Source organism: Polypterus senegalus, chromosome 15 (genome assembly GCF_016835505.1).
Source record: "Polypterus senegalus isolate Bchr_013 chromosome 15, ASM1683550v1, whole genome shotgun sequence".
Lineage (NCBI taxonomy): Eukaryota > Metazoa > Chordata > Cladistia > Polypteriformes > Polypteridae > Polypterus > Polypterus senegalus.
Window position 1 is genome coordinate 46,671,252 of NC_053168.1, and position 14,965 is coordinate 46,686,216.

The following is a 14,965-nucleotide window of genomic DNA, read 5'->3' on the forward strand; positions in this document are numbered from 1 at the left end:
GCTTTCTGACTATTTTAGCATTGCAGTAAATTTCAGTCAAATATGAAGTAGAGTTTGTCGACTACAACTGAGGTGCATTTCACATTCTCTAAAGTACAAGTTTCACTGCACTTTTACCTAAAGATTTACATATTGTTTACTATGTTATAGTGAACGTCTACTTATTAAAGTTACTTTACACCTCCTTTGAGTGGAATTAAGTGTGCCTAGAACAGTGGACAAAAATTAATGAAATTGTTCTGAGGGCATTATAAAATGAGATTGTTTAGAGAATCTTGCTGTTTTAAAACAAATACATATTCAGTATAAATAATACGGTATGGCCATCTCGGCATGAATTAAGCTTTATTGACAGCTTTAATTTTTTTAGTATAATTTAATTGCCTTCAATGTTAGCTTTATATAAATTAAAGGTAACACCAGATATCAACATGGGTTGTATTTGTTTGATTTTATCTATATATTTAAAACAATTTTAAAAAACATAAGGTTACACAAACAAAAATCCAAACAAAACCTGTAAGCTCAAATACAAATGCTGACTTTGAGATCTGTTCTGAGCTGTTATTTTTTCTTGAAATTGTATTATCCCATAAAAAAACATTTAAATATTAATATACTGTATTTGTAAATAAAGAAAAATTCAAGTGAGATTGATGCTTAACTCTTTTTGTGTAAGGTAGCTAACCTTTATTATACAGTATTATATTTTGTTCTGTTTACAAATGAAATACAGTATACAATATAACACAAATTGTTTCATTATCTTTGTAGTATTAATTTTGTGAAGGATTCCATTAAGGTTTCCTCACATATTTTAAAGTTTTCATAACCTCCCTTTTTACTAGGGCCCTACAGAATGCAGATGTAGTCCTTCTGCTTGGTGCCAGGTTAAACTGGATTCTTCATTTTGGCCTTCCACCAAGATTTAGTCCAGATGTGAAGATCATACAGGTCAGGTAACATCACATTTCATTTCAAATAAAATTTCATCTTTACTTTTTATTTTGGTAGCCAATGTTTTCATTAGATTCCTCTCGCAAACAAAGATGTTAAGTCAGGTTAACTAATACATTTCAAATGCATCTGTTAGAATGCTTGTGTTTTTTTTTTTGTTTTTTTTTTTAGTTGATGGGCTTACTGATTTAAGGAGAAAATTGAAGGCATATTTTGACAATAACAGGGCTTTATAAAAAATATTGAGTATAAATGCCTGTTGTTGCCAATCCTGTAAAGGCAGATTGATGGACCATCTCCATTTTTATTCTCTCTGACTCTTGCAAATCTTCTTCCTGTAAACTGACTCCAATATGAAGTAATGATTTTTTGGTGGCTGAATGTCTGGTAGCTGGTAATTTATGGAGCTCAACCACCTAATTTCCTTTTCCTGGACTGGTACCCTTGTTGGTTTACCATACAGATGCCTTAAAGTAATATCTTTTGTCTTTTTGGTGTTTTTTTTATCTTCTTATTGCATATGTCCTATTTTTTTATTTATTCTTTTGTATAAACAATTAATAACAAAAAAATCTGCCTAATTTTAAGTATCAAACATACTTTTTATAGCCCATGGCAATAATCCTATTATATTGTTGATTGCCTGACAATGTTGTCATTTAATGTATTGCCACTGTGAAAAAATGAAGGCAAAAATATAAAAAAAAAAAAAAATTGGTGGTCCCTACTAGGAAAAAAAAAAGCAAACATGTGGGAAAAGAGCAATTCAGGAACATTTCGTTCTGCATTTATATTCACTTGCCAAATGGGGAGAAGTCAAGTGCAAAGCCAATGTTGAATCACTGCAGTTTGGGAGGGTTCATTCTAGGGAAAAAGTGAAATTATATGTGTCGCATGAAGTCAGTCCCCATAAGGCAGTCACCAGACACATGTATGACAAGCTATTTCAAGTCTTGATCCTAATTGATACTAGTGGTAAAATTCTGCATATCATTATTTTGCTTCTAGGTGGATATTTATGCTGAGGAGCTTGGAAACAATGTTAAGCCTGCTGTTGCATTACTTGGTGATATAAATGCAGTGGTCGATCAGGTATGATATTTCTGAATCATAATTTAGTTTCTCAATAATTTGAAAATCATACAGTACAAATTCTGTGCAATGAAAGTAATTAGTTTATCAGCTATGCTATTGTTTCAGTCTTTAAATCAATATTATTAGTCAACACTTGGTTTTTGTATTATCATTTGAATAAATTTTTCATAAACTTATTACTTTGGTAACTCAAATTTTTTATACTGTTCTTCTAAACCATTATATAGTAACATTATTTTAAACTGCAGTAAAGATTTGTAGAATAATTGTATATCTGAGTATATAATTAGACATATTTAATCTGAAATAAGTATCTTATTTTTAGTGCTTTATTAAAAATTATTATGTACAATATTGTCAAATAGTGCTTATCTGATTTTGGTTTTTTTTTTCCCTCCCCCCCCATAGGTATGTCAGTTACTTTTGTCCTCTCGAGAATTTTAATACTCCTTTCTCTAACAGCATTTGTCCTTTTAAAAAATCCATATTTTTTTGTAGTATTATCTTTTGAAGTTTGTGTTTTGCACCTTGTTAGTAAATGTCCGCTTGCTAATGTGTCTACTACAAAATAATTATCTTGGTCATTTATACTATGTCTTGCTCAATAAATCCATAAAATGCAGATCTGTTCAATAACTACCATTTGGTTAAGTCTTTCTAAAATTCCTAGTTTTATGTCAAATATCTTTGTAATAATTGATGTGTGTTTTTAAGCTTTTAGGTTATCTCAAACATGACACGTGGACATATCCATTAAATACACAGTGGTGGAAAATGTTAAAAGAGAAAATTAAAAGCAACGAAAACACCTCTAAGGTAATCTGCTCTTTAGTAAATACATGTTAGTTGTTCCAGATTTAGTTCTTGCTTTGTACCTTAAGTTCCCAAAACAGGCTTAGTATCCCCACACCTAAGAAGAGTTAGTAAATAGATCTTATTTAGATATGCTATGTATTGATGTGAAAATATGTATTTATTTTATAACAAAAATGATTTGTTTTCCGTACGCAACAGAACATTTCAGGAGTACATTGATACATTTTCCAATTCTAAGGACAGTAACTGAATTCTATATTAACTGAATATAATATAGTAGCAAACAAGTGTAAACTGGTCGCAAGGCTTTACAATTATAGAACTGCCTAAGTAGGAGAAGTTTTATGCTGAAAAGTATTCACTGATAAAATAAGGTCACTGCTCTAACAGTCTAGTTACCAGTGGGAGAATAAGAGCAGACTTGTGCCAGACATAAAACTAAGGGAGAGTGTTGTTTTTTAAATGACAATATTAAAGGCAGTGCTGCATCACGTTTCCTTATATTGAGTTACTTCTAAATGTACTCATCCTGATGAGGACTGTGACTGACTAAGCTGGTCAGACCAGACTTTCCCCAATTCCAATATGCTCTTTCACTGTCTTATAAACCGTTTTTAGTCTTGCTATTTTTTTATGGTTTGCAATGTACATGATATTTGGTGCGACAAGCACAGGTTTGTTTTGCAAAATTACTTTATTGGTTGTCATGATCCTTTTTATTAATCAGTTTTTATACTCCCTGGAAAAATAAATTTATTAGGATATAAATTATTTGCATACCAGCTATATAGTGAATCTATAGTATATTGCCAATTTCATTTATTAACATATTGGTTTAAAGATGTTTTTTAAACATTTTTCGTTGTAGGTACTTGCTCTAGAAAAGTCTGTGCCAATGAACTATTACACTGTGTTTTACTGTGTCCGAGAGTTGTTGCCAAAGAACTGTATAATAGTCAGTGAGGGAGCTAATACCATGGACATTGGACGTACCATTCTCAACAACAGCTTTCCACGCCACAGGCAAGAGAATTTTTGTATTGGTCAATTTTATGTAACCTATTGGTATTAAACATTTAGAAGTGGAGGTCTAAAAAAATTGGTTGATGAATATGGTTACATAAATGCCCTTTTAAAGATTAATAATTCTTACTCCAACATGAATTTGGAGTAAAATGTAAAAATGTCCAAAAATACTTGCATTGTTCAGAAGTGTTATAATGGCTTGGAATTGAATTGTTTGCAATAGTCATTGTGTTCTGCAGTATTGTAATAACTGTAAGTTAGTTTCAGTGAGAAGAAAACAGAGTATAGTTTATTTATAATGTTAGCAGGATCTATAAGTAATACTGAGTTGTTGGTTCATAAGTAATTAATCCTCAGATTATTATTAACGTGTCTTTATTATCACAGTGAAGACCTAATTAGTACATTAATAACTCTCTGTCTAACATAGTAACTGCACATTGATGTAAAAGTTTACTGTTAAGGATAATGCTTAAACAAATGTAAAGCATCTGTATGTCAGTCATAATAGTACAACCCCAGTTCCAAAAGAGTTGGGACGCTATGTAAAATGTAAATCAAAACAGAATGCAATAATTTGTAAATCTCATTAACCCATATTTTATTCACAGTAGAACATCGAAAACATATGAAATGTTGAAAGTGAAGCATTTTACTATTTCATGAAAAATATTAGCTCATTTTGATGGCAATGTGTCTCAAAAAAGTTGGGTCGGGGCAACAAAAGGCTGGAAAAGTAAGTGGTACTAAAAAGAAACCGCTGGAGCAACATTTTGCAACTAATTAGGTTATTTGGCAACAGGTTAGTAACATGATTTGGTATAAAAAGAGCATTTTAGAGAGGCAGAGTCTCTCAGAAGTAAAGACGGCAAAGGTTCACCAATCTGCAAAACATTATATCTACAAAATGTGGAACAATTTTAGTATAATGTTCCTCAATGTAAAATTGCGAAGACTTGAAATATCTCATCCTCTACCATACATAAGATCATCAAAAGATTCAGAGAATCTGGAAAAATCTCTTATGTGTAAAGGACAAAGCCAAAAATCAATATTGGATACCCATGATCTTTGGGCCCTCAGGTGGCACTACATTAGAAACAAACATGACTCAGTCATGGAAATTACTGCATGAGCTCTGGAAAATCATTGTCTGTGAATCCACAAATGTAGGTTAAAGCTCTATCATGCAAAGAAGAAGCCATATGTGAACATGATTCAAAAGTCCCGCTGTCTTCTTTGGGCCAAAGCTCATTTAAAATGGATTGAGACAAAGTGGTTATACAAATTGAAATTTGAAATTCTTTATGGAAAAAATGGACACCACGTCCTCCGAACTAAAGAGGAGGCCATCTGGCTTATCAGCACTCCGTTCAAAAGCCTGTATCTCTGATGGTATGGGGGTGTATTAGTGCCTATGGGTTTGGCATCTTGCATGTCTGGAAAGACGCCATCAATGTTGAAAGTTTCAGAGCAATACATGCTCCCATCCAGACAATGTCTTTTTCGGGGAATGCATTGCATATTTCAGCAAGACAATGTTAAACTGCATTCTACATCTGTTAAAACAGCCTGGCTTCATAGTGGAAGAGTCCGGGTGTGAACTAGCTTGCCTGCAGTCCAGTCCTATCACCGATTGAAAACATGTGGCACATCATGAAATAAAAAATATAACAAAGACCCAGGACTGTTGAGCAACCAGAATCCTATATCAGACAAGAATAGGATAACATTCCTCTCCCAAAAGTCCAGCAACTGGTCTCAGTTCCTAGATGTTTACAGGCTGTTGTTAAAAGAAGAGGGGAAGCTACACAGTGGTAAAGCTTTTTTGAGATGTCTTGCTGCCATCTAATTCAAGATGACCTTATTCTTTTCTTAAAATGGAACATTTTCTCAGTTTGAACATTTATATGTTTTCTTTGTTCTGTTATGAATAAAATATAGGTTTGTGAGATTTGCAAATTGTTACATTCTTTTAATATTTACATTTTAAACAACATCCCAAAGTTTTTGCAATTGGGGTTGTACATCTATAAATAAACTGTGCTAATCACAAAGTATCAGGTGAGGAAACTGACTTCCTTGTCTTTTACAACAATAACTTACTTTTAGAAAGAAAAGATTCCAGGCAGGGTACATTAATACAATAATGATTTTATGTGGTTTAAAGCAAGATAAAGTAGGGTTAATGTATTACTAGCTGTATTAAAAACTCTCTTTTGTGACAGAAACTGTTGCACTGATTCTTGGTGGTCAATTAATTTTTGGTTTAATGTTAGCTTTTGTTATTTCTTTTACTGATACGTAGTTTAGAGATGGACTCCTTTGTATTTAATTTAAACCCAGCATGTACCAAATTGGGTAAATTTGCATTAATTAAGATTTCTTTAGCTTATTTCATTTTATTTTTATTTTTTTATTTGTTGAAGTACTGCTGCTTTGACTTTGAGTCCCGAATGTGAGTCACGTTATCAGCATTGTGAGGCAGTGTCAGTTACGGCACTGTGACCATGTGGCTCGATTCCCTGACGGTGATCTGGCTCACAGGATCCTCATTGTTGAGGGCCTGAGCAGCTTTAACAGGCCAAGGGGGCTCCCATAGATGGTAATTTCCAGAGGGTGGGATTAGAACACGTGTCTGCTTGGTGGGTTGAAAACCAGGATCCCGAGCTGTTTTGTCGTGTGGTGGGTGCAGCAACGCGCTGTACCAATGCACGCTCCCCATCCTGACCTGACCTGATTTGTTGAACTGTAGTATTTGCATATTCTGAAGTTGTGAGGTGCCCTTTTCACCAAAACATTTTGTATTACTTTTATTGTACGTGGTTAAGGGGAAAACAGTAACTCAAAACTGTATGCAGGACATTCAAGCTTCCTTCTTTTGGAATGCTTATGTCTGAGGCAAGTTTTACATCTCCTATTATATAGCAAAATCTACCTATACAATGAAATTGTGATTACAAAAGTCATCTGTTTTGTAATTATCAGTTCCATCATGCACAATATGTTTCAACCATAAGCAGAATCACTTGATTTTGTGGAGCACATCAATGTAATCCTTTGGTCAAAATGGCACTGTGTAATGAACCTAAACGTTGATGGATTAATTTTAAACAATGTTTAAAACTCTTGCTTTTTTCTAAGTGAATATAGAAAATGAAGATTAAAAAAAAGACAGCACACTGATGCAGTGTTTACTATTGCTGCCTCATGGATCCAATGTCTTGGGGTCAAACCTTGCAGCTGAATGCACCCTTTCCCCATGTTGGTCAAAACTCTTCTTTGCATACTAGAGTTTCCTCCTACTACCCAGAAACATGTTATTGATTAGGTTAATTGGTGCCTCAAAACCTGTGCTAATGTGGATGTGTCCATGTCCTTATCCATAGTTGACACCTGTCCAGTGCTGCTTGTCATACAAGATGTGCACCTCCTCTACAACTTTTGAACTGAATTAAGGAGGTGTAAGAATGTTATGTTGACATGTAAAATTACAAAATGGCAATAATGATTTTGGAACCAACATTTATTTAAATTAATACCTGTCTTCCTCTTCAACTTGGTCCCAAATAATTTAAAAATATAAAAAAGTGTGATGAGAGTAAGCCATTTACTCTAATTTAAGTTCAAACTAAACTATTATGTAGGTTGTTGTCTACATTGTTTGTGGGAGAAATACAAGGGATATTCAAAATGTTTGTTTATTGAGAATTTCAAAAACAAATTACATCACTTTTCTACATAGTCACCCAGCGTTGTGCCAATTTTTTAATGCCCAATTACTACTCCTCCCGGCTTCACCATTTCCAACGAAAATATAATATTGCGAAAACCTTATGAACACCCCTCATATTTTCAAGCACATGTGCAAAATTCACCCGTAACCATCTCCATTTGTGCTCTTGTCTTAGTTGAATAACAGATTTTAAAATCATATTTGGCATACACCTTACTTATTGTTTTCTTAACACTAGAATTACCAGAGCCTACGAAAAAACTCGTAATTCCGTCCCACCTTAAATCGCTTCTTAAAATCGTTCACAGCTCTCCACCAGCCTCTTTTGTCATCTAAATGTGCTGATAAAAATCAGGCTGCAAGCAGCCGGCTATTCCATCCCCCCACCAACTTAGAACGTGCACAAACTTCTCCCAGCTCATGCCTTGATTGATTATCTAGGAGTGAAGTGGAGTTTTAGAGTGGAAAGAATAGATCATTATTTGGAATACACGCATTTCACGTGTGTTCCGTTTCTACAGTAATCCGTGTAAACACATTTTTAAAACAGAAACGTTTTTCATATTGTAGTAGTAAATGACAAAATGTAAGCATAAACTATATAATGTATGAAGCCTGAAGTCCAAATATCAAACACTTTCACAAAAGGTACACATATAACAGAACAAGTATGCTGTTATTCAAAAATATAACTGCAGAAAAAAGCCACCTTAGCATGCCATATTGACACGTACGTACTGCAGCTGCCACAGTAGCATAATGGTATCAGCCGCTTACTGGTATCCAAAAGCTCATGAGTTCGATCCCACATGGCTCAGTTTTGAGAAGTAAACTGCTCTTATTCTTACTATTTTAGAATAAAAACATGCATTTGATTTCAGTGTGTAACAGCCAGTAATTTATGATACTTGTAAAGGTTAGTTTTTTTTTATTCACTTTTCATTCTCAGTCTCAGTCGTGTTCAGGATCCTTCCCTACCCCCCATCTGAGAATGCTGTTTTCACATAAAGATGCGCTGTAGCTCTGCAGCGTACTTATGACTGCATTCTCGTTCCAATGCTTGCGAACTGAAGTGCCTGCGTGCACTTTTCGTGGCATTACACGTCTATTTTTTTTAGCATGCCCGTGTCGCTCAAACACAGGAACATATGTTGGTGTACAAGAATAAAAAACAAGTGCACTTTTATTCTAGACTATAAGTGAAGAAAAAATAAAGCAAGTTACAGTAGGCGGTTGATCGACAGCTTGCGTGGTGCAATGCTAAGAACTGCTGATTTCGATCCGTGCTATATAAAATCATCACATTCAAATATTAACAATTTCCACACACCCTTCCTACATTCACGACATGTGTACTTGTTGCAGTGTACACATCTCTCTGGGCTATGGTTCCTATTACACTGAATGAGCACCTGACATTGTACTTTCTTCCCAATATAAATCACATTCGAGTATAGCGCGTCTCCAAATAAATCACATTTGAGTTATAGCGTGTCTTTATGTGAAAACAGCATTGTCAGTTTGGGGTTGGCGGGGGGAATCGTGAACGCGACTGAGAGAATGGAACTGAATAAAAAAAAAAAGACTGAAATCAAATGTATGTTTTTATTCTAAAATAGTTAAGTACATGCAATATTATTTGAAAGCGAACAGTGTCAGATCGGGTTTGAATACACGCTCGACGCTGAACTCCTGTCTATCTACATAGTAATAACAGTAATTTTATTATTATATAGGAGCTTCCTGTCTGCCTATCATATAGTGCCTTTCCTTTCTACCTATCTATATATCTATCCCCTTAGCTGTTTTTTATATATCTATTATACAGTGCCTTCCCTGTTTATTTATATATCTAGTGCCTTATCTGCCTGTTTGTCTGTCTGATTGCATATAGCGCTGAACTCACTGCTCTGTACTATTCTGTCCTCTGCATGTCCTGGAGTACAAAAGAAACAGCACCATACAGCAACATGTGCGAACTGGCAAGATCGGGAAAAACAGCGGTCACTGATTACAAACCGCAAGATGAATGAAAGAGACAATATATGTAAAAACATCATCGACTAATGCAATATTATTTGAAAGCGAACAGCGTCGGATCGGGTTTGAATATGCCCGATCTGGCGCTGTTCGTTTCAAATAATATTGCATGTACTTAACTATTTTAGAATAAAACATACATTTGATTTCAGTCTTTTTTTTTATTCAGTTCCATTCTCTCAGTCGCGTTCACGATCCCACCCCCAATCTGACAATGCTGTTTTCACATAAAGACGCGCTATAATTCAAATGTGATTTATTTGGAGGCGCTATACTCGAATGTTATTTATATAGGGAAGAAAGTACAATGTCAGGTGCTCATTCAGTGTAATAGGAACCATAGCCCAGAGAGATGTGTACACTGCAACAAGTACACATGTCGTGAATGTAGGAAGGGTGTGTGGAAATTGTTAATATTTGAATGTGATGATTTTATATAGCACGGATCGGAAATCAGCAGTTCTTAGCATTGCACCACGCAAGCTGTCGTATCAACCGCCTACTGTAACTTGCTTTATTTTTCTTCACTTATAGTCTAGAATAAAAGTGCACTTGTTTTTTATTCTTGTACACCAACATATGTTCCTGTGTTTGAGCGACACGGGCATGCTAAAAAATAGGCGTGTAATGCCACGAAAAGTGCACGCAGGCACTTCAGTTCGCAAGCATTGGCGAGAATGCAGTCACAAGTACGCTGCAGAGCTACAGCACATCTTTATGTGAAAACAGCATTCTCAGATGGGGGGTAGGGAAGGATCCTGAACACGACTGTGAGACTGAGAATGAAAAGTGAATAAAAAAAAAAAACTAACCTTTACAAGTATCATAAATTACTGGCTGTTACACACTGAAATCAAATGCATGTTTTTATTCTAAAATAGTAAGAATAAGAGCAGTTTACTTCTCAAAACTGAGCCATGTGGGATCGAACTCATAAGCTTTTGGATACCAGTAAGCGGCTGATACCATTATGCTACTGTGGCAGCTGCAGTACGTGCGTGTCAATATGGCATGCTAAGGTGGCTTTCTTCTGCAGTTATATTTTTGAATAAAAGCATACTTGTTCTGTTATATGTGTACCTTTTGTGAAAGTGTTTGATATTTGGACTTTAGGCCTCATACATTATATAGTTTATGCTTACATTTTGTCATTTACTACTACAATATGAAAAACGTTTCTGTTTTAAAAATGTGTTTACACGGATTACTGTAGAAACGGAACACACGTGAAATGCGTGTATTCCAAATAATGATCTATTCTTTCCACTCTAAAACTTCACTTCACTCCTAGATAATCAATCAAGGCATGAGCTGGGAGAAGTTTGTGCACGTTCTAAGTCGGTGGGGGGATGGAATAGCCGGCTGCTTGCAGCCTGATTTTTATCAGCACATTTAGATGACAAAAGACGCTGGTGGAGAGCTGTGAACGATTTTAAGAAGCGATTTAAGGTGGGACGGAATTACGAGTTTTTTCGTAGGCTCTGGTAATTCTAGTGTTAATTTTAAACATTTCTGTTTTATCACCTGTTTTTTTAAATAACTTAAATTGATTAACAAGTATAATTAATTTCAAGAATTAGTTAGAGAGAACACAATACAAGTAGCTAAAAAGGCTAGTAAATGTTTGTTTATAGAACAGTTCAACAGAAATTTGTCTAACGTCATATTTTTTTTATTTAGTGTGATGGAGATACTGGATTTTAAAATTTATTTTCAATGACATTTCTTTAATTAAGCTTAATCATGTACATGATATTTCTTTTCCTTATGTAGTTATAACAGAGAAAATAACTTGGTTATTTAATTACAAATGTTTATTAAGTAAACACTCATTTATTTTTCCCCGAAGGCTGGATGCTGGTACCTTTGGCACAATGGGTGTGGGTCTTGGATTTGCTATTGCTTCAGCAGTCGTTGCAAAACAACAAAACACACCTGAGCGTGTAGTTTGTATCCAGGGTGACAGTGCCTTTGGATTTTCTGGCATGGAAGTAGAAACAATATGCAGGTAAACTTCTGATTTGACATTTACCTTTGTTTATTTTATTTAATAATCGTGAAGAATTTCCAGTCACATAATGTAGCTGTATCATAAGAAAGTTGTGATCCAAGTTGTGGTCCTCTTTTTGGTAGAAGTTTATATGATCTGGTAATTTTTGGTTAATTGTCTATGCAGTCCATGTTTCACTGACTGATTTACTCTAGAATTGCAGTGTGGGTTTATGTTTTAATGTTACCAAGGTGAATTGTTGCAAGGTAAAGTTTAGCGCCAGGCGATCACCTTATATTTTAGTGAATTACATGTTGGGGGTGGGAATGGACTGTAGGAGAATGGAATATCACCATTTCAGTGGAGTAGGCAAAAGAACTTGCATGTGAGTTAGAAAAGCCTGTAATTGCATTCAATTAATTACATTAATGAAATATGTACATCTGCACAGATTAGAATCTAGCCTTAATTTATTGATTAATTTGGTATCTTTCTTGCTCTCATGTTGGCCATCTTGAAAGACCTATAGTGTATGTAGAGACATTCATAAGTTTTACATTGAGAGCAAAGAGTTTTTGTGAGGTCTGACATGGCTGCCTTACTACATCTTGCAAATGTCAGAGAGCGAGAGATTGACTGAAACCATCCAATAGTTTTGTTGATCACTCATTCATGTTAGTCAATAGTTTATCAATTGTTATAATCAGTCAGTTGTAAAAAATGATTGTTCTTATAAATATTGCCTTTTTATGTGGATTTACAGTATATGGGCTTGTGTTTTAAAAACCTAAATATAGTGATGTGCATATTGTGCAGGTGTTTTAGGAATTCATACCAGCTGCTGACAGCATAAACTTTGATAAACAAATTTGCAATGTTTTGAACATGATACAATTTATGAGCTTTAGCAATAGGTAAAATTGAGGAGGGAGAGGGATGGTATGGCTGAACAGTCCTAGCACTTAAAAAATGACTGAAGTTCAGGTTTTGAGTGCTCCCTGCTTGGAGTGTGCATTTTTTCCAATGTTCCCTTTTTCTCTAGGTGGTCCAGTCTTATTCCACAGTCCAAAGGTGCAGGTCATGTGGATTTATGGTGCTAAATTAGCCCCTGATATGTTTGTGTGTGTGTGTGTGTGTGTGTTTACCCTACCATGGGCTGATGCCCTATTTGAGGGATTGTTCTTTCGTTTTCACTTGATGCTTGTTGGGATACTCTTCAGCTTTCCTGGGACCCTGATCTGGATAAGCTGGCTTAGAAGAAGGATGGATAGTTGGGTGGGAAAGCAGAAATGAGAGGAGACCATGGTTCTATAATTATAAGAAAAGAAGTGAGAGAATTACTTAAAAAAAAAAAAAAAAAAAAAGCTGAACATGTTTTTTTATAACAAAATAAAAGAAAAAATAATAGCTTAAAGACAAAAGAATAAATAGAAAAAAAAACCATGACAAAGATGAAGGAAGTGCTAAACAATTGTAGGGAAAAGGAGGAACAAGAAAAACTGTTAAAGGAAAGAGAAATTGAAAAAGAAAATTACAAACAGTATGTGATACAAATATGAAACAAAGAAGATATGGCATTACTGTATAACATTGCTTTTTACATTAAATGCAGTTAATCTAACCCATTATTGCATTTTGAAAATACTGTGGAGTTAAGTGCCTGAATACTTGTGTAAATGTGAGATTTCAGTTTTCTATTTTTAGTACATTTGCAAAAATTTCATAAATTCTGTTCTCTCTTTCTCATTTAGGGGCATTGAGAGTTGCTTGATGTGGGAAGATAATGAATTTTGAATCATTTTAGCACAAGGCTGCAACACAGCAAAATGTTAAAAGTGAAAGGGTCTGAATACTTTCTGTATCCACTATATATACTGTATAAAGGAAAAAACATACATGGAAGAAAGTGTATAGAGTCGACTAGCTGGGTCTAAAAAGCTGATAGCTAGAAGAAAAACGGAGATGGGGTAATATTGAGCATACTTTAAAGGTGAAACAGATCGATCAGGATAAAGACTACCAGAGAAGAATCAATATTTCTAAAAAGAGAGGAGAACATCACTCAATTAGTTCTTAAGTACCATGCTAAAATGAGTAGAAGACAATTGGGTTGATACCCACTATTCTCAAGCTGTGACTAAAATGCATGTAAATTATTCATAGTTTGGCTTAATTATTTTTATACTTTTTTTAATAGGTATAAACTACCAATAATCATCATTATTGTGAATAATAATGGAATCTACAGTGGATTAGATGAAGACAGTTGGAAAGAGATGGAAAAAATAGGAGACCTTGAAACCATGTATGCAAATTGAGTTTTTTTATTTTTATAAAGTAGTTTAAGTCACAACGAGAAGATTAAAAAATTACAGTGTTTAATAGTCAAGCATTGTCCAATTAGGTGTATCCAATTATAACTATAGTTTTACCAGTTCACCAGGGGAAAGGAATGTGGTGTTATTGTTTCATGATGTTTAACATGCACAGAAATATCTGAAATATATTTGCAAAATACATTTACTTCCGTATTAAGTGGACACTTGAAATAATAAAGGACTTTAAAGCAAGAGAGCATGGTGCTGTATGTTTAGAAGTATTGCAGGTCCTGTTGCATTAACCCTTTGGTTCATTTTACCCTAATCTGCTTATTAATAGTATATTTCTCTGGTCCTCAGAGCTCCACCAGTTTCCCTACTACCTAATGCTCATTATGAACAAGTGATGTCTGCATTTGGTGGAAAAGGGTATTTTGTTCGAACACCAGATGAGCTGCACAGGGCTCTTGAAGAAAGTCTGAATTGTGAAACGCCTTCTCTTATAAATATCATGATTAATCCGTCATCAGATAGAAAACCACAGGTAATAATTATATTTCTTACTGCTACTTTTAAACACGCATCCAGATTTGCCTTGCTTGAATCATGCTTCTGAACTGATTTGAAACTTTGATCTTTTCTTGCAAAGCAATATATTTTCCAATTAAATGGTCAATTTCATTTTACTACAGAGATACTTAGTTTGTCTGTAATCGGCTGGTGTCCTACACCAAGCTGGCCTCTGCCTTGTATCACATTTGACTAGGGCAGGTTCTAGTTACACTTGATATAACAAATAATATATAATGTAACCTGGTAAATTATAATACAATGTAACTTGGTAAACCTATTTAGAAAATACATATAAACAGATAACGTGGATAACCCCTTCTATTCACCACATCACCCCTGTTCTCCAGCAGCTCCATTGGCTTCCGATCAAATATCGCATTAATTTTAAAATACTTCTGTATACATTTAAGGCTA

The 14,965-nt window shown here is 34.6% G+C and overlaps 1 protein-coding gene across 1 annotated transcript in view; it reads left to right on the forward strand.

The window, feature by feature from the left end:
• The window catches only part of hacl1 (2-hydroxyacyl-CoA lyase 1), a 60,928-nt gene that overhangs the window by 33,523 nt on the left and 12,440 nt on the right, over positions 1-14,965 (forward strand). Inside the window, exons 10-16 of the mRNA XM_039736362.1 lie at positions 849-954; positions 1,966-2,049; positions 2,767-2,868; positions 3,737-3,891; positions 11,520-11,678; positions 13,858-13,965; positions 14,339-14,522. Coding sequence (XP_039592296.1) covers positions 849-954; positions 1,966-2,049; positions 2,767-2,868; positions 3,737-3,891; positions 11,520-11,678; positions 13,858-13,965; positions 14,339-14,522 — 898 coding nt within the window. The remainder of the gene's footprint in view (positions 1-848; positions 955-1,965; positions 2,050-2,766; positions 2,869-3,736; positions 3,892-11,519; positions 11,679-13,857; positions 13,966-14,338; positions 14,523-14,965) is intronic.